This window comes from Zalophus californianus, chromosome 3 (genome assembly GCF_009762305.2).
Source record: "Zalophus californianus isolate mZalCal1 chromosome 3, mZalCal1.pri.v2, whole genome shotgun sequence".
In the NCBI taxonomy this organism is placed as follows: Eukaryota; Metazoa; Chordata; class Mammalia; order Carnivora; family Otariidae; genus Zalophus; species Zalophus californianus.
Genome location: NC_045597.1, coordinates 185513660 through 185535090, shown reverse-complemented (window position 1 = coordinate 185535090; position 21431 = coordinate 185513660). Strand labels below are relative to the sequence as shown.

The 21431-nt window shown below is 43.9% G+C and overlaps 1 protein-coding gene and 1 pseudogene across 2 annotated transcripts in view; both read left to right on the top strand.

The window, feature by feature from the left end:
- The window catches only part of DNER (delta/notch like EGF repeat containing), a 296900-nt gene that overhangs the window by 147495 nt on the left and 127974 nt on the right, over positions 1-21431 (top strand). For both annotated transcript variants that reach the window (XM_027591453.1, XM_027591452.1), the window contains exon 5: positions 12954-13099. In XM_027591453.1, the coding sequence (XP_027447254.1) occupies positions 12954-13099 (146 nt within the window). The remainder of the gene's footprint in view (positions 1-12953; positions 13100-21431) is intronic.
- LOC113921059 lies at positions 12710-12917 on the top strand (annotated as a pseudogene).

Genomic DNA, 21431 nt, shown 5'->3' with positions numbered 1-21431 from the left:
CTCTCTCTCAAATAAATAAATCTATTTTTTGAGAGAGAGAGAGAGAGAGAGAGAGAGTGAGCGCAGGCAGGGGGAGGGGCAGAGGGAGAGAGAATCTCAAGCAGCTGAGCAGGAAACCCAACATGGAGCTCGATCCCAGGACCCTGAGATCATGACCTGAGCCACCCAGGTGCCCCCAAATAAATAAATCTTAAAGAAAAATATATTCTATATCTTGACCTTGGTGATGCTTACTAGAGTTTTTACATTTGTGAAAACTCACTGTATCTTACTGTGTGTAAGTTATACCTCAATAAAGTTAATTTAAAAAAATAAATGGAAGCTAGAAAAGGCCAGGACCCACTTGATGTGTCAGATCACGTTTTCTTTGTTTCTTTGTTTTGGCGCCTCCGCCTTATACATTGTAATTCCTGTTAGATTTTCCAGTACTGAAGGCCATCTGTTCAGAAAAAGTCAGATTGGGATCTGGGGCGGTCAGGGTTGTAAGGAAGATGGATGGGGTTTTTAATTCCCTACACTGAGTATCCCAGAAAGAACTGATGGTCAGATAGCATTCCTGGGACTTTCGTAGAGCCTGAAGCATAAATAAAATCTGCTCTGGATAGATGAAGGAAACCCTTTGCAGCCCACTAAGCTGCCAGTCACATAGGATTAAAGAATTTAGTTTTGGGAGAGAGAGCTGACGGGGAACAGGGACAGTGTGTAATTCGTTCTCTGTTGGTAAGCTCCGGAGCAGGACTGGTGGCATTGTTTGTGGTCTGGAACAGGGCATGGTTTATCATGAGGCTTGCCACCTAGGTTGGCTTGGGGCTCTGGGTTCAGGGCAGCTCCTGGCTGAGGTTGAAACCGCTCTGCTTCGTGGCCCGAGCTGGTAGTGATCACTCTGTCCACCAAAGCTGGTAGCTAGAGCGGGAGGTCAGAGGGATTTCTTCCCGTCACCACCAGTTTTCTTTTCTGGGTTCCTTGTTTCTCTTTGCCACTCTGACCCTCTTGTATCCTCATATTTGCTGGTGCCACACTCAGGCCCCACACTTGTCTTCTCTCCCTCCCACCCTCCTTCCCTTTTCCCTCCCCCAAAATATTTACTGAGCATCTCCTGAGTTGGGTGCCTGCTTGGCGCGGGCAATAAAACTGTGAACAAAATAAATAAAAATCCCTGCCCTCATGAACCGGATGTTTTAGTGAGGCAACCGGTAATAAATGATTCCACAAATAAATAGAAAATTACAAGTGTGATAAGCACACTGTGATAAGTCACTGTGCTGTGACTCTGGTTGATAATAAAAATCTGACATAACCTTGGGGGCAGTGGGGATCACTATCTTGAAGAAAGATAATTAGGCTAAAAGATTAACTAGGCAATGGGGAAACCCTTCTAGGCAAAAGGCTAGAACTGCATGTGCAAAGGCCCTGTGGCTGGAGACAATGCATAATGTCAGAAGAATGGCAACAGGGCCACAAGGCTGGAGCTCTGAGAACAAGGGTGAGAGAGATGGAGATGTGGTGGAGAGGTAGGCTGGATCAGACACACTAGGCTGTGGAGGCCACGTTAAGATCCACACAAGAAGGAACTGTTGAAGGGAAGGGATTGGTAAATGTATTCATCCTATGCATTTTCACTTGGCAGAAAAGAAGTCACCTCTAAGACAACATAGCCGGTAGTTGGACCCATAGGTGTCTTTGGCCACATCCCCAGACATTCTGATTTACTGGATCAGGCTGCAGCCAGCATAACTGTTTGTTTATAATAAACTCTGTAGGTGACTCTGATTGTAGGTGTTTGTGAGTCAGATAGGAGAGGGGCTGAGTGGTAGAGAACTTTCTGGAGCTCCCCAAAATGGAGCAGGTAGGCAAGGCTGCCTCTGAGCATCTCTAGGACTGAGGTCGAGGGTGTGACTGTTCCTGTGGTGACAAGACTAAGAGGAGCTAGGAATAGCCCAACCAGACAGGCTGAATCTGAGTCAACCTCTCCATCCCTCCCAATTGTTTTTCTTTCAACTCATGGCATACCATTGAGGCTTCACTACAGTACATTGGCTAGTTTTATTTTTAGTCCAATAATACATGCCCTGGAAGATAAAGTTGTTATGGATAATTCAAGAAGTGAGTGCATCTCAAATCGGAACTCTCACCGAACACTCGTAAATCCAGGTAACTTCTTTCATATGACCTTGAAGGTAACAGACCATCTTCTTGGTGGCCACGTAAATGTGGGATTTTGAATCAAAGCAGAGCAAAGGAATGCAATAGGACAAAGGCAGTTGAAAGATCATGTTCACAATGCTTGCCACAGCTCAGAAGGTAAACATGTCAATCAACAGCTTTTTATGTTAGCTCGTCTGAAGGCCCGGTTCTCTGACTCCCTAGCGTTTATCAAGTCATCTGCAGCCCAATTAGCTATGCATTTATAATCTCCCATTACCCTCACATCAACAACAGAGAAGTGATTAATTATTTTGGCATTCATAGTAATGCCAATAATCAGAGTGCATTCATTGGGTATTAATGACTGGATGTGGTGGGTAATTGTATATGAGTTCTACAGTAATTTAGCAATTGATTTACTAGTATTTGATGAGTTGAAACTGTACTAATGGAAGATTAAGTGATACGATTCTAACTGATTGTGAAAAGGCGATCAAATAGACATTGAAAAAGATTAAATAAATGAAGAATTTCAATCGTATATTCTGTGTGAGCCAACAAAATTTCAAAGAAAAGTGCAAATTAATTTTCATGTTCTACCAATGGGTGTTCGGGAGCTGGAATTAAAAAATGTGTCCAATTAGGACGTGGTTTTCATATGCAATGAGTTTTTTTTTTCCCCTAAATGGAGATTACTTAATGGCAGAAATAGGCACATGGAGTGGTTTGACAGGCCTACTTGTAAATTTTGCTTCAAAAAAAGATTTTATAATTTGAATTTTTTTATACCATTTTATACCAGTAAGTGTTTCTTGTATTAATTGCTGGTTATGCTTAAAAAAAATGTATTTTAATCCTATGAAGTGTAACCATACCTCATTTATTCACATGTTTTTCTTTTACAATTTTAAATGTAGCCTAGACCCTAGCTTTTTAAAGTAGAACCTAGACATGAATTATTCAAAAGGGTAGATAATAAAAGTCACATTACTATGACTTTTGTTTGGACGCTATTTTTAAAATCCTAGCAATAATTTTTAAAAGTGGAAATAATTTTTTAAAATTCCACTTAAAAAGTTTGACATCACAGAAACTGAGTTAGGGGACTCTCTAAATGACCTACAAGCTTGCGTCCCAGCACTGCTGTTTTCTCGGGGCCATACTTTCCCAGAGCTATTTCCTCAGACCCACACAAGTCTAAGTTCCATTGAGGATCCCACTTTAAGTAGATGTTGGTTGTTGATGTTGCTGTGGATGATAGTGATGATGGTGGTCGTAGGTGGTGGTGGTGGTGGTGGTGATGGGGGTGGTGATGATGAGGATGGTGATAATGGTAGTGATGATGTTGATGATGATGGCGGTGATGATGACTGGGGTGGTGTTGATGATGATGGGGTGGTAGTGGTGGTGATGATAATGATGGTAGTTATCATGGGGGTGATGATGACGGGAGCAGTGGTGAGTGCTGGGATGATGATGGGAGTGATGATGATGGTGATGTGATGGTGATGATGATGATGATGGTGGTGATGAATGTGGTGGTGATGGTGATGGTGGTGATGATGATGATGGTGATGATGGTGGTGGTGATGGTGGTGGTGATGATGATGGTGGTGGTGATGGTGGTGGTGATGATGATGGTGATGTGATGGTGATGATGATGATGATGATGGTGGTGATGAATGTGGTGGTGATGGTGATGGTGGTGATGATGATGATGGTGATGATGGTGGTGGTGATGGTGGTGGTGATGATGATGATGATGGTGATGAATGTGGTGGTGATGGTGGTGATGATGATGATGGTGATGATGGTGGTGGTGATGGTGGTGGTGATGTGATGGTGATGATGATGATGATGGTGATGAATGTGGTGGTGATGGTGATGGTGGTGGTGATGATGATGGTGATGATGGTGGTGGTGATGGTGATGGTGGTGATGATGGTGGTGATGAATGTGGTGGTGATGGTGATGGTGGTGATGATGATGGTGATGATGGTGGTGGTGATGGTGATGGTGGTGGTGATGATGATGGTGATGATGATGCCTTACAGAGTCCTTACCACATGCTTGCACTGCACTAAGAGCTTTGCCCATATTAAGACCTTTAATCATAACCACCAGCCCAGGAAATAGGTAGTGTTATTATCTCTGTTTCAGAGAGAAAGAATCCAAGGCGTGAGTGGTATAAATAACTCTCCCAAATTCGGAGCTGGTGAGAACTCGAACATCTGGCGGTGGAGCCGTATAACCTCCCATTACCCTCATGTAGACACTTGGGCCTCGTTACGCATGTTAGTATAAATAGTAAAGCCACTAATTAGGGGGCACTCATTTGGAATTAATGAATAGATATTGTGGGCAGTTACTTCTGTAATGTGAAACTTACACTATCCACGGAATAAATAAAATGTTACAATTAAATTTAGATTATACCTACCTGTTAATGTGCACATTTAGTATATCCCTGTATAATAAAAGGAATGACATTAGGTGTTTTTCCTAGGTTTGTGCTCAGTTCTCTTCCACTCCTCCCCTGATAGGTGAGCCACTCTCATGGTCAACCCTGCTTTGTGAATGCTAAGGAAGAGGAAGCAGACGAGGGGGTGATGGAATTAGTATTTTGTGAGACTGTGACACGAAGTAGTAGCTACATGGTGATTCCTTCTGAGTCGAGGGGCAGAGGTGGCTCAGGGGAAGGAGTTTGTATGATTCCTTTGCATACCCATATTGATTACAATACAGTATAATCTGTCTGTATAGAGAGACCTCAAATACCTTGGCTTGAACAAGCCCCCAGTTCATCTCTCTCTCATGTTACAGTGTAGAGGTAGCTGGTCCAGGCCTGAGAGGACAATTCTACACCCTCACCACACAGATTCCCTCTCTGGATTCAGACTGGCTGCCCCCACTGTCAGGGGGCGGGGGGTTGTGGAGGGGGGAATGGGCAGGGCAGTACTCGCTCAGTCTTCGTGGATGTATGTCACAGAAGCGCCACAATTCCTGTCCCTCAGTCCCTGAGGAGAGGCAGGTTCTTGAACTGGGTGGCCCAGTTCCCTGCACAAACTCCTAATGCTATTGCTCAAAGGATGTGGGGAGAATACATATCACCAGGCAACTAGCTGTTACTACTGTGGCTCAAATACTCAAGTCTTAACTTCAGGCAAATAATTTAATATTAGTAGAGAAAGGAATGTGGCAGGGTGAACATCTTCTTGAAAAAACAAATTAAACAGAAATACAGCACTCTGGGCCAGTAACCTTTTACTGTGAGCATAGATATTTCTTTTGGAAAAACGTAGAACGTCAACCAAAGGAGTCTCCATCTAAAATTTTTGTTCATTTCATGAGCCTGTGTTTCCATATTGAATTTTCAGAGCCTTCTCTGCAGGATGAATAGACAAAAGGTGCCGTTGAGATGCTGATAAAGCTGGGGGGCAGTGGGGAAGGGCCTCTGTATCTGACAGTAAGATTTGCTGAGAATCAGTCATTCTATCTTCAGGTGATAGCAAGTTGATTGTATTTTTTTTTTTTTTTTTTCAACAGCAGCTTCCCATTATCTCTGCAATTCCTTTTTTCTTTGGAGCAAATGATATTACTTAGTATATACTTTTCATCGTCATTCAGCCAGGGGCAATCCACCTGATGATTCAGATGAGTGGCAATGGTAGAAGTATCTGGTCTGTAGCTGTTATGTGCCATTGTGTCTCCTAATTCGGAAAGCATTTTGGGCCCTACCTTACTCAGGAACCCACAGAAAATGAGGTAATATGTATGAGTGAATTTTCCAAAGAGCAATGTACCGCTTTAAGTATCAAAACTTAAAAGTAAGCAGGCAAACAAACAACTGCAGAACCCAGCCTTTATGTGGAAATCTAAAGAAAGCTTTGTTTAGAAAAGAGAGATAGACCTCGCGTGAGGTGCTGGGATGGTCAGTGTGGCCGGGCACTACGTGGGTGTTGTGACAACTTTTTTAGTCCGTAGTCCACTTTCCCCCTTACCTCCTGGTCTGCTGGCATTCTTCACACATGCAAAATAGCAAAGAGTAAGCCTTGCTTTAGGATCATACGGCCCTGGACTTGGTCATATTTGCTCCCTGCAATTGTCAAAGATGATTTACTTCTCGGGTTTTGTTTCTCAACCCACAGGTATGGGGTCGCAAATCCCTGCGAGTCCTGACCAGCTGCTTAAGCTTTGTGCTAACCTCCATCCTCCCTTCTTAAAAAAGTTGGTGCAGATACACCGTTTTGTCCCTGCTTTTGTGGAACGAAATGTGGGAATTGGGGTGTTTGCCTTCCCAATGATTATGTTAATGCAGAAACCTTGGGTCTCCAGCTGGAGCTGGAATCTGCAATATTTCAAGCTTTTCATGCCTGTCTGCTGCCAACCATGGAACTTCTTGGACCGTGAACAGTTTTTATAGGTTACAGGTTTGTGCCAAATGACTCGCCAAGTCTTAATAGGAAAAGTCGGCAGTCTGTTTCCAACACCTACTGCTCAAGTATTTATGGCCAGAATTTTTGTTTTGCATGTATGCTTTCCTTTAACAGGAAAGAAAATGGTCTTTAGTCAAACCACTGAAGTGAGAAGTGCAAATCTCATTTGCCATTAATCCCAATGAGGTATTAACTACAAAGTCCATTTAAGACTCTTTAGCGTTAATAGTAAAGAAGACGAGTGGTAAAATAAACAGTTAATGGCCTGGAGCCAGCCATTTTGCATTCTCCAACTGACACTTGACCACTCCACCCCAGAGATAATGACCGGACCCCCTTTCAGTTGCTCTCAACTTCTGATTGGCACCAGGGGAGATGAGTTTGGCAAAGTCACTGTTTTAAAAGGACTGTAATGATGGCAGAACATTTTATTACTGTGTTTATGAGCACAGTGTGGGGTTGTGGGCAGGGCAGAGCATTTGTATGTTTTTGTGTAGAGTTAGGGGAGGAGAAATGCAGAGGGGGGAAGGAAACCCACCTTTTCTTTGTCACCCTAACTAGTTACTTGAGGGGGTTAACAGATCTCTGGATAATCTTTGGAGAAAGTTTTCCTTCTTTATCGTTTTAAAACTCATTAGGGAAGTCATCGGTTGTGTAGCAAGTAGAAGGGGCTCTCCAAGGTAAGCAGTATGTTTGCCCTGCTTCCCTTCCTCTTCTCTTTCTTTCCCAGCATCTGAATATTGAATCGAACTATGTAGCATCCTTGAGACTTTTTTTTCTTTTTTTTTTTTTTGGTCAGGGACCACAGTTTCCCCTCTCAGTGCTGAAGTGGTCAGAGCTCGGCCGTCATGTAGTTCTGGATCTCCTTCATGCGGCAGAAATCTTGTCTTTTCTTATCAACCCCACCATGGAAAAATCATGTAGCTATTTGTTTTAGTTAACGATCCTAGTATGATTCTGTTGTGGTCTGATGTCAATATACAATTAAGTTTATATCGTGAATATTGGCCTGTATAGCTTGATCTGGCCCTGTTCTCTCTCCGATCTCTAGGTGCCCTTCCCTGCCCCGGAAGTGCAACACCATCCGTATTCAGATGAGGCCCACATTTAAGTATTCAGCCTATGTCCAAACACCAGCTTTTGACTGCTCTGTTTGGAAAGGGGGTCTCATCAGAATCTCAAATTTAGTCTGTTCACAACAGAAATTTTGATTCACTTGCCCAGCAGCCCCCCACCTCAGAGTTGCTTACACTATGTATGATTTTTTCTTTTCCCTCATGTCGCACATCCAGTGTATATGAAGTCTTGTTGGTTCTTCCTCCAAAATGTAATCTTTGAGAACGTATAAATCATATGTTTTTCCCCTGCTTAAATCTCTTCAATGGATTCCCATTTCATTAAGGTTCACAAGACGTCCTCTGATCTTGCCCTTACTGCCTCTCTATCCTCATCAAGGTGCTGGTCATGGACACACTGACCTCCTCATCCATGGGACACATGACCTCCTCCTTCATGTGACATATGACCTCCTCATCCATGTGACATATGACCTCCTCATCCATGTGACTTGGTGACCTCCTCACCCATGGGACACATCCTCCTCATCCATGGGACACATGACCTCCTCCTTGATGTGACATATGACCTCCTCAGCTCTCTTTGCTGGCTCTTTCTCAGCCTTTGGAGCCCACCCTAAAAGCAGCCTCTTACTTAGAGCTGGATAAGCAACTGCTGAATATTGAACGAATGAGCTCAGCTTCCCTCTGTCCCCATGCTGCTGTCCGTCTCACCCACGCTACCGTGCCAGTTTACTCACTGGAGCGCACGATCTGTCCATGTAAAGTGACTCAATATTTTTGCCTCATAGTCAGAATCATAGACTTGGACTGTACACAATGATGATTTAAATATATGTTTATTCATGAACATTTTCAAAGAACTCTAGTCTTACATTTGTTGTGGTTGGAATGAAGAATATATTTTCTCATGAGAGTGAGCGGGTGAGAAAATGTGACCAGAGGTGGGAGAGCCCCTGAAACTGGATGGAGAGCCTTCGTCTTCTTTCTCCGTTTCTGCTTTCTTTGTACTCCTGTGTTAGTGTCTCCTTTCCTGGGATCTCATCCATTTTCTGTCTCACGCTTTGTTGTTCCTATTCAGTCTTCCTTCCTGCTTCCCTCCTTCCTACTTTCTTTCTAAATCTCCTCCCTCCTTGACTCCTTCCCCTCCTTCTCCCTTCTTTATAAATCTCATCTTGCTCTTTCCCTTGCTTGCTGTTAATTTAAACCAGGCTTTACCTGCAGTGCCGCCATGGCCTGCTGTGTGGGAGCAGTTCTGTAGTTTTTGGAAGGACCGTAGAAGATGCCCGTGTCGACAAAAGCCCATTCTGAGGCAGCTCTGGAAATAGAACTGGAGTGTCCTCCTCATTCCTACTTTGTCAGTTTTTGTCTCCAGTTGATTAGTTGGTCTCTGGATCTTAGAATTCTGAATATGAGGACAAACTTTTCTATCTAGGTCTGTATCAAAAATTATGCTATGTATATTGATTTCATGTTATTAAGGAAGAGAAAAAGTAGTGACCATTTGCTCTGGATTTCTTGTAAGTGTGTTAGAAGTGTCCATCAGTTTGAGTGCTGTGTCAAAGAAACCACGCTGGCTTTTCAACAACTCTCAAATGATCACTTATAAAGCCACAAAGAAATTCTTTTTTTTTTAAAAAAAAATGAGTTCTATTTCATTTCAGCTTCTTCCTGCTGCCCCTTTGTAAAGGGTGCAGTTCCTGCTCTTGGCATGTGGGATTTCCTGAGGGCTACTTTGCTCTAACCCAGCTGCAGTTTGATGAAAGTTAAATTGGACAGTATTACTTTTCATTATGAGCAGCTCCAAGCATTTTCCCTGAGACATGATCAAAGGGAGGTGCCAACAACTTACTGAAATTACACTCTTACCTGGAAGGAGCCGCCAGGCAACGTTCTCATCGTGTGAGCAGTATATTGCTGAAAATAACATGCATATCCTTTTGCCTTACTTTGGGGGATTCGTTGACATAATTAGGAATTACATAATAATATGTGACACACTGTTGCAAAGATTTCTTTAATAGTTTACTAAAGCCTTTTAGGGCCAAAATACTCATAGTCTTATGGGGCAAATAAAGCTAGTATAGAGGGGCGCCTGGGTGGCTCAGTTGGTTAAGCAACTGCCTTCGGCTCAGGTCATGATCCTGGAGTCCCGGGATCAAGTCCCACATCGGGCTCCCTGCTCAGCGGGGAGTCTGCTTCTCCCTCTTCCCTCTCGTTCTCTCTATCTCTCATTCTCTCTCTCTCTGAAATACATAAATAAAATCTTTAAAAAAAAAAAAAAAAAAAAAAAAAAAAAGCTAGTATAGAAACCTTTATCAGAGTTGTCTCCAAGAACTCTAGAGACTTACGATGAGCTAGAGAGTATAAAGATTGTCTAAATAATGCAGAGTCACCTAGACGTTCAAAAATAGATGTGTAAAATGTGCTTTCAGAGGCTCAAATGCATGCCTCTAGTTCCAGGTGATATAATATTACTTATGTTCCTTGATTAGTTTTTCTACCAGGCCAGTGGTTCTTAACTGGAAACAATGTTCGAATTGCTTAGGGAGTCTTTTAAAAACATGCCTGCCAAAGGCCCATCCCAAACTATTGATTCCAAAGCACTTGTGTTGGAGCCTGGCAGTATGTACTTGGAAAAAGCCCCTGGGAAATTAGGAAGTTTCTGGTTTCAAAACTGGCTAAGGATCACTGCTCTTGACTCACTTTGGTGTGGTAGAAACAAAGAGTGTGCCATCTTTGTAATCTGGGAATCTAAGTGAGTGCCTGGTTTATAGATGTGAGATCAGTAAATGTTCATTGAGGAAATGGAAGCAAATTATCTAGAAAACTATACCATACATATTTTTAACTACCCATTCATTTGAATTACTACTGGCTAAGTAAATTTAATAGTTGAATAGAATTTTTAAAATAACCTTCAGAGGGAGGCCTCTTCTATGGAATTACATAGCATTTTGTGATCTAAATGCTTAGTAAGTAGGCAGGTGATATAGTTTTTAACAATAATTTAATATGAAACTGGAGAACAAAGCAAAGACACAAAAAGACACCTTTATAAATTCTGATACCTGATTTTACCTCCATTATTTTACGTGTAAAAATATCTTTTAGAATAAGAAATCTGGTAGCATCCCACCATTGTTCCAGGCTCCATTTTTCTATCATGGTTAATAATAAATTGATAAGCAACTATTTTTTAGTAAACTGGAATTTATGCATTCGAGTGATTGCTCTTTTTTTAAAGTCGACATGTTGGATGATAGGACATTTTGGAAAGTCCTCCCGGGGAATTATCTTTGCTGCTTTGGCCATATATGTACGCTTCTCTTGCCTTCCTACCAACCACTTCTCGAAGACTTGTCCCTTGCCATTAAGGAAGCTTCAGTAAAGGTGGGAAGATAAGAAAGCATCTGAGACAGAGAATAACCAGGGACCTGTACACGAGAGTGTGTACTCAGGCACAGGTGGACATGGCAGAGCTTGGAGTGGGGGTGGAATGTTGAGGAAAAGCTCAGGAGTAAGGTGAGGTCTGAGCTATAATGTTGGGAGAGGAGGGGTATTCTAGGCAACCGTTTACAGAGTTGGGGTGAGCCAGGCATGAGTGAAGGCGGCTGGGAGGTGGCGGTGAGGTGTCTCCAGAGTGCGGAGCCATGACAGAGGAAGTATAAAGCTCTAAAGAGGAAGTGCCTTTGCTGGAGCCATGCTTTCCTTCTGTCCCAAAGCCAATGAATGATCAAGTTTTCAGTAGGAAATCTTAGGAAGAAAGCAACTGGCTCTCTGTGGGTGTAAAGTACCACTGCTTGTGAGACCTCCAGTACCTGTCTTCACTGAGGCACCAAGAGACATTTGTCTCCTGATTACAAACTGAAGTTGAAGGGTGTCTCCTCTGCGCTGTGACTTGCTTTAACATCCATCATAACTTTAAAACTTGTGGATTGAATTAAATCTTATGTTGCTGTTTCGAATCTGTCATCTGCCTATTAAAAACAACCCTGGCATTAATGTAATACTTGACATTTTGCAGATTCCTGATCTCTGGGTGCTCCTCAGGCCATGGGGAGGAGGGTGAACATTTTGTCCCATTATTTGAAACAGTCTCACTTTATGCCTGTGTCCACTTGCAATCATAAAAGCCCTCCCATTTTGATTGGAAAAGAGTCCTAGTTTGGGGGATAAATTCTATGGTCACCCTATTTTGCGATTATTTTCTTTCCTTCCCTAACACAAGAGAAAATTGGGGCTCAGAGAGGCATGGATGTCTAGAATCACTTTCCCCACCTTGTCTTAAGCACCTTTTATGGGGCATGCAGGAGTCTGTCTCCTGGATAATAGATATGTTAATTATAGGTTGTTCATTTAGAAATGAAAAAATATACATAAATAAATGAATATTCTTGTTAGAAAAAAGAGACACTCTCTTAGTGAAATAATTATATTATTGATGCAAGGTACGGCATTATTTCTTCATTTCAGTTGGAGGCTATGTTTTGTTCCACATTTATTGTTACCTCCTACGTACAAGTAGCTGCCCTAGGTGCGAGATCATTTGGTGATAAGTATGACACCTCGGTGATAGTTCAGTCAATCTTCAACTATGATTGGCCCTGTTTTATTAGATGGTTAAATGATGTAACTTAATTGATACCGTGCAGTCAGAGTGATGGTGAAGTATGCTATTTATCAGTAAGCCCATCACTGAATGTGTTCCTGCCCTGCTTACCCACCTGTCAGGACACTGAGAGCCCCTCAGGCAGGCTGGTATGGGGGTGGCCTCCGGAGATATTTAGTGCTTGTCACTATCCAAAGCAGCCAGGGGGAGGAAGAGTCAGGAGGGGTGAGCAGGTGGCCCCCTGGGAGAAGATGGGCTCAAAACCAGTAAATTCTAGGACGCTAACGCGGGGATGGAATTGAGAGACAAAATGGCCGCCAGAAGACACGGGCAGGAACAGAACAGCAGCATCTAACGCGATGGCCGAGGGCCTGGTCTTCTCTTCCTTGGGCCTTCGATATTTCTCATGATGCTTGGCCTTTCTTGAAAGGCCAGAGGTCAGCTTTGCGCAGTGGCAGTATCGCAGCCAATGAGGTTTATCCGAGGCGCGATTATTGCTAATTGAAAGGCCAGAGGTCTGAATGGCCGCTAGTCACATGCTTTATTTCTTTGCCTAATATTACATTTTGTTTTGTTCATCAGACTTGAATGCTGCAGAAAATAAACTCATAGTCTTGCAGAAAGAATGTTGGTAAAGTTTTACTTTATATTTCCTATTGTCTCCCCCCGCCCTTTTTTTTTTAGGTTTTGTGAATGATTCTGTTACTAAATCTATTGTGGCTTTGCGCCTAACTCTGGTGGTGAAGGTCAGCACCTGTGTGCCGGGGGAGAGCCATGCAAACGACATGGAGTGTTCTGGAAAAGGAAAATGTACCACAAAGCCATCAGAGGTAAGGGGACACCTGGGAGCTTTTAAAAGCTATATTTACGTAAATATGTATCTCTATCTGTATATCAATACCTATCTATATCTATGCCTATCAAGAAAGAAAGGGGATAGAACAAGTGCATTTGCTGAAAAAGCCCTTCAAATTTCTGGTTTCAGTTATACATCAGTGTGCAGCATATGGACACCCAATTTCTGTATAACTTTTAAAGTCATGATAATAAGTCTGTGCAGTGCGAGATTTTGCTTTGGTGTAAAGTAGAGCTGCTTTGAGAGAAAATAGTCATTCTGTCTGGTGGTGGCGGAATCAAGATCAATGTCCGACAGAAAAGGTAAGCGGAGGCCTTCATTTCCCCGTCATTACATCATCCTCTCCTCAGACTTTGCGTTTCCCTTGTGCTGATAACAGAGTTAGAGAAGCAAGAGGGAAGCATGAGAAGGAATGGAGAAGAGTCTGGGTCGAGAAGGCTGACATTATTTTTGACCTCTGCGGACCAGCATCATCAATGCTATGGCGGGCCCGGGTCCTGTGCCCCTTCTTTTTTAGGGCTCAGGTCACATGAGCCTGGGGCAGGGGCAGGGACAGGGTAAGCTCCTCCTCCTTGTTCTCTGCTGAGTGACAGAAGTCTGAGAGGCAGACCAGTACGGGACTCGGGCCACTGAGACCCACTCCCCCCGGTAGAGGGCTCCATTAAAACAGCTTTTGCAGGTGGACTTGGGCTCCACCCAGCATCCCAGGAGAGGGAGACTCACCCCTTACGAGGGGGCCTGTTCCGTTAGGGCACAGGCCTCCTGGACCCTCTCCCTGTTCTGCACATTTGTCCACTGGCGTTTGTGCAAAGCGAAGTGGGTCCCCCAAGTCCCAAAAGAGCATAGTTTGTTTCAGAAAAATTTTTTTAAAAATTTTATTTATTTATTTGAGAGAGAGAGAGAGACAGCACACAGGAGCAGGGACAGAGAGAGAGGGAGAAGCAAACTCCCCTGCTGAGCAGGAAGCCCGACATAGGGCTCGGTCCCAGGACCCTGAGATCATGACGTGAGCCAAAGGCAGATGCTTAACTGACTGAGCCACCCAGGCGCCCCAGTTTTAGACCAATCTTAAGGGTAGCGCAGGTGAACTTTCGTTGGTGAAGCTTCCTTATGGTAATGTCGGTGCCTCCGGTTATAGTGGTGTGAACTTGGTGCAGTGGGGAGGGGGACAACGGTCGGGGAGGTGTTGGAAGATGCTTTCAAGCATTGCTCGGGTCATCTTGGAAAGCCCATGATTTTGATGTGTTAAGTGTACAATTTGCGGTGGGGTAAATATACCATTTTCTGGTGAGATATCCTCTGCAGGGGGCAAAATGCCCAAAGAGAGTCGTGGAACAAGAATTTCTGCTAAATCTTTGAAAAGGAACATGAATGTAAACCAAAGCCAGAATGAAACCCCCAGGGCAGGGGATGGTGCCTGGATTAAGCCAGAGGCAGAGCCTGGGACTTCTTTTACAAAGCCAAGCCTGTCCTGTGAATATGGTTTTCTTCCAGCTTGGCCAGCTTGGACAATTTTCTCTCTTTCCTGAGGGAAAGCTTCATTTATCAATTTACTTTATGGGGGGAAAAAGAAGTAAAGAATATTGAGTGTTCTGCTGTGACAGTCAAGGCTGAGGAGGGTATAGAACCTGAGAGAAGATGTGGAAGCCGTGGGGGAGTTCATTTGATAAGGATGTTCCCAAAGAGTGGAAGCAAGCAAGCCCGAGGAAAGACAACCATCCCAGCTGGAAGAGCATCAGACCTTCCAAGTGTGAAGAGGAGACACACTGGTGTTCCCCAAATTCATCCTTATTATTCCCAGTGAACACTTCTGGGGCTTGATTAGCCCTGAGAAAGACAAAAGAGTGGTGGAAGAGAAATTGCTGAAACGAGGAAGGGAGGGCTGTTCTTGGAATTTGGGACTGACACTGTGGTTGTTTCCTTGTGTGCTTTCTCTTACAATGGATGACCCATCTGGGGAAACTTTTTAGCCATACAGCAGTCACCATGATTTGTTTTTTGTTTGTTTGTTTGTTTGTTTTTAAAGTTTTATTTATTTATTTGACAGAGAGAGACACAGCAAGAGAGGGAACCCAAGCAGGGGGAGTGGGAGAGGGAGAAGCAGGCTTCCCGCTGAGCAGGGAGCCCGATGCGGGGCTCGATCCCAGGACCCCGGGACCATGACCCGAGCCGAAGGCAGACGCCTAACAACTGAGCCATCCAGGCGCCCCTTTGTTTGTTTTTTTGAGACACAGAGAGGGAGAGAATGCACGCACACGTGGTGGGGAGGGGCAGAGGGAGAGGAAGAGAGAGAATCTTAAGTGGGCTCTAGGCTGTGAATGGGAGGACTGACTGGTTTCCAGATGGTTCTCTCCAACATAGGGCTTGATCTCACAACCCTGAGATCATGACCTGAGCCAAAACCAAGAGTTGGACGCTCAACCAACTGAGCCACCCAGGCACCCCCACCATGTTTTCTTAAAACATGCACGTCGCTGGCTTACACCCCTCCTTTGCATGGGTGTCATCTGCATGGCAACTCTTGCTAAGAGGCTCTGCCTGGTGGTATAGAATTAACTCATTGAAAAGGCAGTTGAAGCATTTAGCACCTGGCAGGTAACTTGGCAAACCTTGCCAAAGTGCTTTGTTTTTCGTGCAAAAAGGACTCAAAAGCCTTCTTGAAGAATCCATGCTAAATTTAGCAGGTCATTTTGGAGGAGGTACAGCTTCATTGTGGGTACCAGCTCTTTTGAAGAGCTCTGAGTGCCCCACCACCCCCTTTGCCCCCGACCCCCCAGGTGTGCAAAGCCTCTGTTGTTGCTTCTCTCAAAGCCTGCATTTACCTTTAGTGAACTGAAGGAAATTGTGGCCAGTCGTCTTAACCTGAGCCACTCTAATTACCCCCAGTGATGCTAAGCAAAAGACTAGGCTGGAATTACCATGTCCATTTATAGACCCGCAACATTGTTATCTTGGAGAGAACCATCTGGAAGCCAGTCCTCCCATTCACAAAAACATGGCAGGAGTTGCACTACCTGTGGCAGGATTAGGAATGAAAAGTTGGCTCATCTTTTTGAGTCTACGTGACTTCCCGGGGCTTTTTGTGATTGTTATCATGGTTGTCGTGGTGACTTGAAAATAGTTTGCTGGCCATAGAAGACTGTTGCTATCAGGTTCCTTCTTTGTACGGTTTCCTAAACTTAGAAGTTATGTAGTCCAGTCTTCCACCCAATGCAAGAATCCACTCCGTAGTACAAAACAAAAAGAACTCTCTTGGTGGTTTAATGTGATTGTTTCTAATCACTTTTACATCTTTTTATTAGATCATCTGTCAAAATAAGAGCAATTCTTGATTCCCATACTACTCTCATGTGGTAATGGAGCTTTTTTCTGGCAGATGTACTTTGGCCAGAGGCGATTTGACAATTCCCGACTGATGGGCGGTCTGCAGTAAAGCTCTAGCTCGCCACCCTTAGATAGCACTCCACCCTCAGAAAGGCTTTTTTTTTTTTTTTTAAGATTTCTTTATTTATTTTAGAGAGAACAAGAGACAGAACATGTGCAAGTGGGGGAGGGCAGAAGGAGACAGAGAGAGAGAGGGAGAGAAGCAGACTCCCTACTGAGCGTGGAGTTTGATGTGGGGCTCGATCCCATGACCCTGAGATCTTGACCTGAGCTAAAATCAAGAGTTGGAGGCTAAACCTCCTGAGCCATCCGGTCTTTTTATATGTTTACTGTAACACGGTAAGGAGCTCTCTGTTTTTGAAAACTGCTTTCGTTACAAGGGTTGATTCTGATCTTTTCTTCTTATAAAAAAAATTGACTGTGGTCACTACTTCTCTTTGAACTCTGTCACCAGGTTTGGCTGCTGTCTATTTGGTAATATCCCTAAATATATTAAAGGTAAGTGTCAGGGCTCTTCACTGGCATGGGCCTTAAGCCTTTTTAGATCCACTTGGGTTCCATGGACCCCATCTCTCAAGTGCAAGGGTTGTGTATTAGGATTCTCAGAGGAACAGAATATATATATATATATCTCCTATCCTATCTTCTATATATGAATTAAGGAGATTTATTTTAAGGAATCTGTAAATAACTGTAACTCTACTCATTGTGGAGTCTTGGTGAATCCAAAATCTGACTGGGAGGACAGTGAGTTGGAGACTCAGGAAAGAGATGCAGCTCTGGTGCAAAGGGGTCTGCTGGTGAACCAGGAAGAGCTGATGTTGGCAATGAAGTCTGCAGGCCGTCTGCTGCAGAGTTCTCTCTTGCTCAGGGGAGGTCAGCTTCTCGTTCTAGTCAGGCCTTCAGCTGATTGGATGAGGCCCACCCTCTCTAGGGGGGTAAACTGCTTCCCTCAAAGTCCACCGATTTAAATGTAAGTCTCATCCAAAAACACCCTCAGAGAAACATCCAGAATGTTGTTTGACCAAGTATCTAGGCACCATGGCTCAGCCAAGTTGACACATAAAATTAATCATCACAAGATTCTACTTTTTCACTGTTGCCTCCTTTCTGCCCAATTGCGTTCCTTGCCCACAAAATTAAAGGAATAGTTTTAAAGTTTTAGTTTGCCTAAGATTTGCTTGAGGCACTGACAAAAACGTCATATTCCAAGCCCCTCACTCAGATTATGATGCCTTTCATTGGCCAGCCAGGTGATTTGGTGAAACTAGATTATGGAATATCATTCTGGAAGTAGAGTCTCAGGAGCAGAGCTTACCATCTCCCTACTTTTGCTGATTCCCTAAAGCAAATATGCAACATCTTTTTATTCAAGGATTTCATTGTTCATAATGCTAAGCTCATGTGGAATTAATAAAGAGAAATGCTGATAGGTGATATAATGGTTCAATACTTATCTCAAAGCTTTCCTATGTGTTGGCCCTGGTCTGTATTGATAAGTAAGTGGGGTCAGGTCTCCATTCTTAGGAGGTTCCTTAGGATTCTCTCTACCTCTTGCATTGGGAATCTATCATCCTGAAGCTGTTTGAATTGGATACTGGAGCTACCTACTCAGACTTTTGAGAGAGAAATGATTTGGCATCATGTCTGAGAGCCATTCCCAAGCCCTTCTGGAGGCTGTGTCTTAATTCTGTCTCCAGATGTGGGCCTGTCCATGAGAAAAGCACTAGCATGTTGGGCTCCTGAAAGTTCCCGACCTTCTGTTACCTCCCTCCCTACTCTTGGAAGTCGAAGGCTCAAGCTCCAGGAAGTCGTAGTGTTTTCACAGCTGAGTTCTTCTGGTTAGGGTTGGTTTATTGGAAATAAGTCACTGACCTTAACCGGCTGCTTTGTCCCTGGCTTGATGACATCCTCTGTCCTTGTTCTAGAGCCCATGTGGCCTGGGTAGGAGACACTGTTCTTTCAGGAGTCTGTCTGCCTTATATATATATATATATATATATATTTTTTTTTTTTCATATTTCCAAGGATGTGTCTCTTTATTAGGGCTCCCAACAAGTCCCATTTCTGAAGTTTGCTTATTTCAGATCTCATTCCCAGGGCAAAGTGAGTAGCCTGCCCTGAGCTGCGTGCATGAACATCCTTTCCAGCTTGAACCTCAGCTCCCCTTACTATCTGTGCATCCCCCTGCTTCCTCCTTCAGCTCCCTGTGGTTTTGCTCATGCTGTTCCCTCCATCTGGCATGCTTAGCTGCTGCACCACCCCTACTCCAGCCCTCGGCCTCCTGCCCACTCACCTTCCTAACGATATTTCAGGCTCAGCCCCAAACCTTCTTCCTTCTGAAAGCTGTCCCTACCCCCTGCGGCAAGCTCCCTCTCTCAAGCCTGGCAACATTTTAGTTTTCTTCCCCCCCCCTTTTTTTTTAAAGATTTGATTTATTTATTTGACAGAGAGAGACACAGTGAGAGAGGGAACACAATCAGGGGGAGTGGGAGAGGGAGAAGCGGGCCCCCCGTGGAGCAGGAAGCCTGATGTGGGACTCAATCCCAGGACCCTGGGGTCATGACCTGAGCCGAAGGCAGACACCCAACGACTGAGCCACCCACGCACCCCAACATTTTAGTTTTCTAATGAGACACATGACTTTTGATTTATACTTATATTTCTTTATGTGGGTTATTATTTGCATGCACTTCCCTGCCCAGTTATTACCTGTCCTGTGCCTGGTCCTGCGCCAGGTGCTGGTGAGTACACATTCAGTCAGCTAAGACTTGGCCTCTGAGGAGGAGTTGGATGGTTGTGGGGTGGGGTGCTGGATGAATCGTGGATCAGAGCACAGGGCCATGTGTGCCATGGGAGGGATCTGCAGGTGCCTTTTGGAGGCTCAGAGAAATACCTGACTCAGAGATGGGATCACAGGGAGCTTCCCCGTGGAGTCTCAGATGGTGAGTTCCTTGCTGTTAGAGCCTGTTTGGTTCCTTCTGTATCCATTGTAACAACTTAGCAGGGGGCTTTCTGCACAAGACATGCTCAAAAACTGCCTATGAACCAAATGAACAAAATAAATAAAAGAACAAGAGTATGATGGAAAATCAAATCTCTGAGTTTCAAGTTAGATGTTATAATTTGAATTATATGTTTGGTTACGGGAGCACGGGAAGGACATGGTGAATTTGGTTTCATAAACTAGTAAGTTGGAAAACAGTCTCTGATCTAAAGACGTCCCACAGACGGTGTGACCCAGAATGTTATAGTAACCCCTTAGGGATATTTTGAGCAATTTTGCCAATCCTGTTCCTCTCATTTCAAAAAGAAATAGGTCAGAATAATTTGAACCAATGGGCTCTTTGATGCCATCCTCCTGTTGGTTGGAAACTGTGAGCGAACCCCTCTTTAGGTTAGGAAGTAGCACCGTGCCAGAGGGCAGGAGTAGATGTCATATTCCTTCATTCATCACTTCTCCAAGAGCTCATTTTCCCACCATCATCAGTGTAAGTGCAAAGGCCCTAGTGAGGCTTTGCAAAAAGCCTGGGACCTGGTAGGGTTCTGAGAAAGAAATGGGGCAGGGGATCGGGTAGACCAGGAAGCCCATCAAAGAATCAGAGGCGTTCACTGTATCCTCCTCAGCATCAAAATAGCAGTTGGCATGCAAGACGTAGAGCTGCTTTCTGCTAGTTCTGTTCAGTGTGTGGCAGGGTTAGGTCCCCACGGGCTGCCTGCACTGTGGAGGCGCCTCTCCTGTAAGTAGGGAACAAAACACAGCAGGAGAGGGTAGAGAGGAGCAGTGGATGGAAACTACTTGGTGAAGAAGTGGTTAGTAGCGTTACAGAGAAAAGAGACAACTTTATTCTAAGAAATTGTTCTAAGGAGGCGGGGCTTTTTCTTGACTGAATAAAGGGCTTCTTGACAATGCTCATTAAACATTTTTGAGCTGGAGGATAGATGCTTTGGACTTAATGTCACAATGAAGGTGCCTGAGATACCTTTATTTGCTAACAAGGGATGGATGGTCTGTCCTGCAGATTTTCCTTGCAGAAACTGCACTGTGGACCTCTGAGAGAGAAAGTACTTTTATGGATAATAAAAATAGGATAATAATTATTAGAAACACATTAAGCACAGAGATCATAAAAGTGAGTGCATCCCAGTTGTTACGTTTTCAGTGGTCAAGGATAAGCCTGTCGAGAATTTCATTGACTCATGTCTGAATTATAATTCTTGGTACTAATGTAATTAAAAAGCTAGTACTGCCTTTCATGATATGAAACAGAGGATGATCCTATATTGCTTACACAAAAATGGGACAGTGTATTTGAGTCTACTTTAAATGATTTAAAGAAATAATTGTAAATTTATGTCCCAAAGGATAGATGTTTCGTCGTGGTTCTCTTTGGTGTTAGCATTTTCTAGAAGGTTGAAATGTATGTCCTCCTGGTAGCAGACAGTTGTAGAGGCCTTGTTGTTGGCATCCCAAATATATTAGGGTGAGGATTATATCACTGGTGATATGTCTAGGGTCAAAGAATTGAGAATGGAGGTGATTTTTTTTTTAAAGATTTTATTTATTTGAGAGAGAGAGAGAGAGCATGTACGAGCAGGAGGGGAAGAGCAGAGGGAGAGGGAGAAGCAGACTCCCCACTGAGCAGGGAGCCTGATGAAGGACTTGATCCCAGGACCCTGGGATCATGACCTAAGCCGAAGGCATACACATACAGGGGACTAAGCTCTCAGGGACTCTCTTCTTCTAGATCCAACTTTGAGAAAATCAGAATACAGGTGAACCCAGGAAAGCAAGGAAAGAGAAAACCCCTATAGGTGTGGCCTGCAACCCTTTACACATAGCCTGGGCACTGTTCTTTGTTTTAGATTACTCCCCCCCACCCCAGTTTTATTGAGATACACTTGACATATAACATTGCATT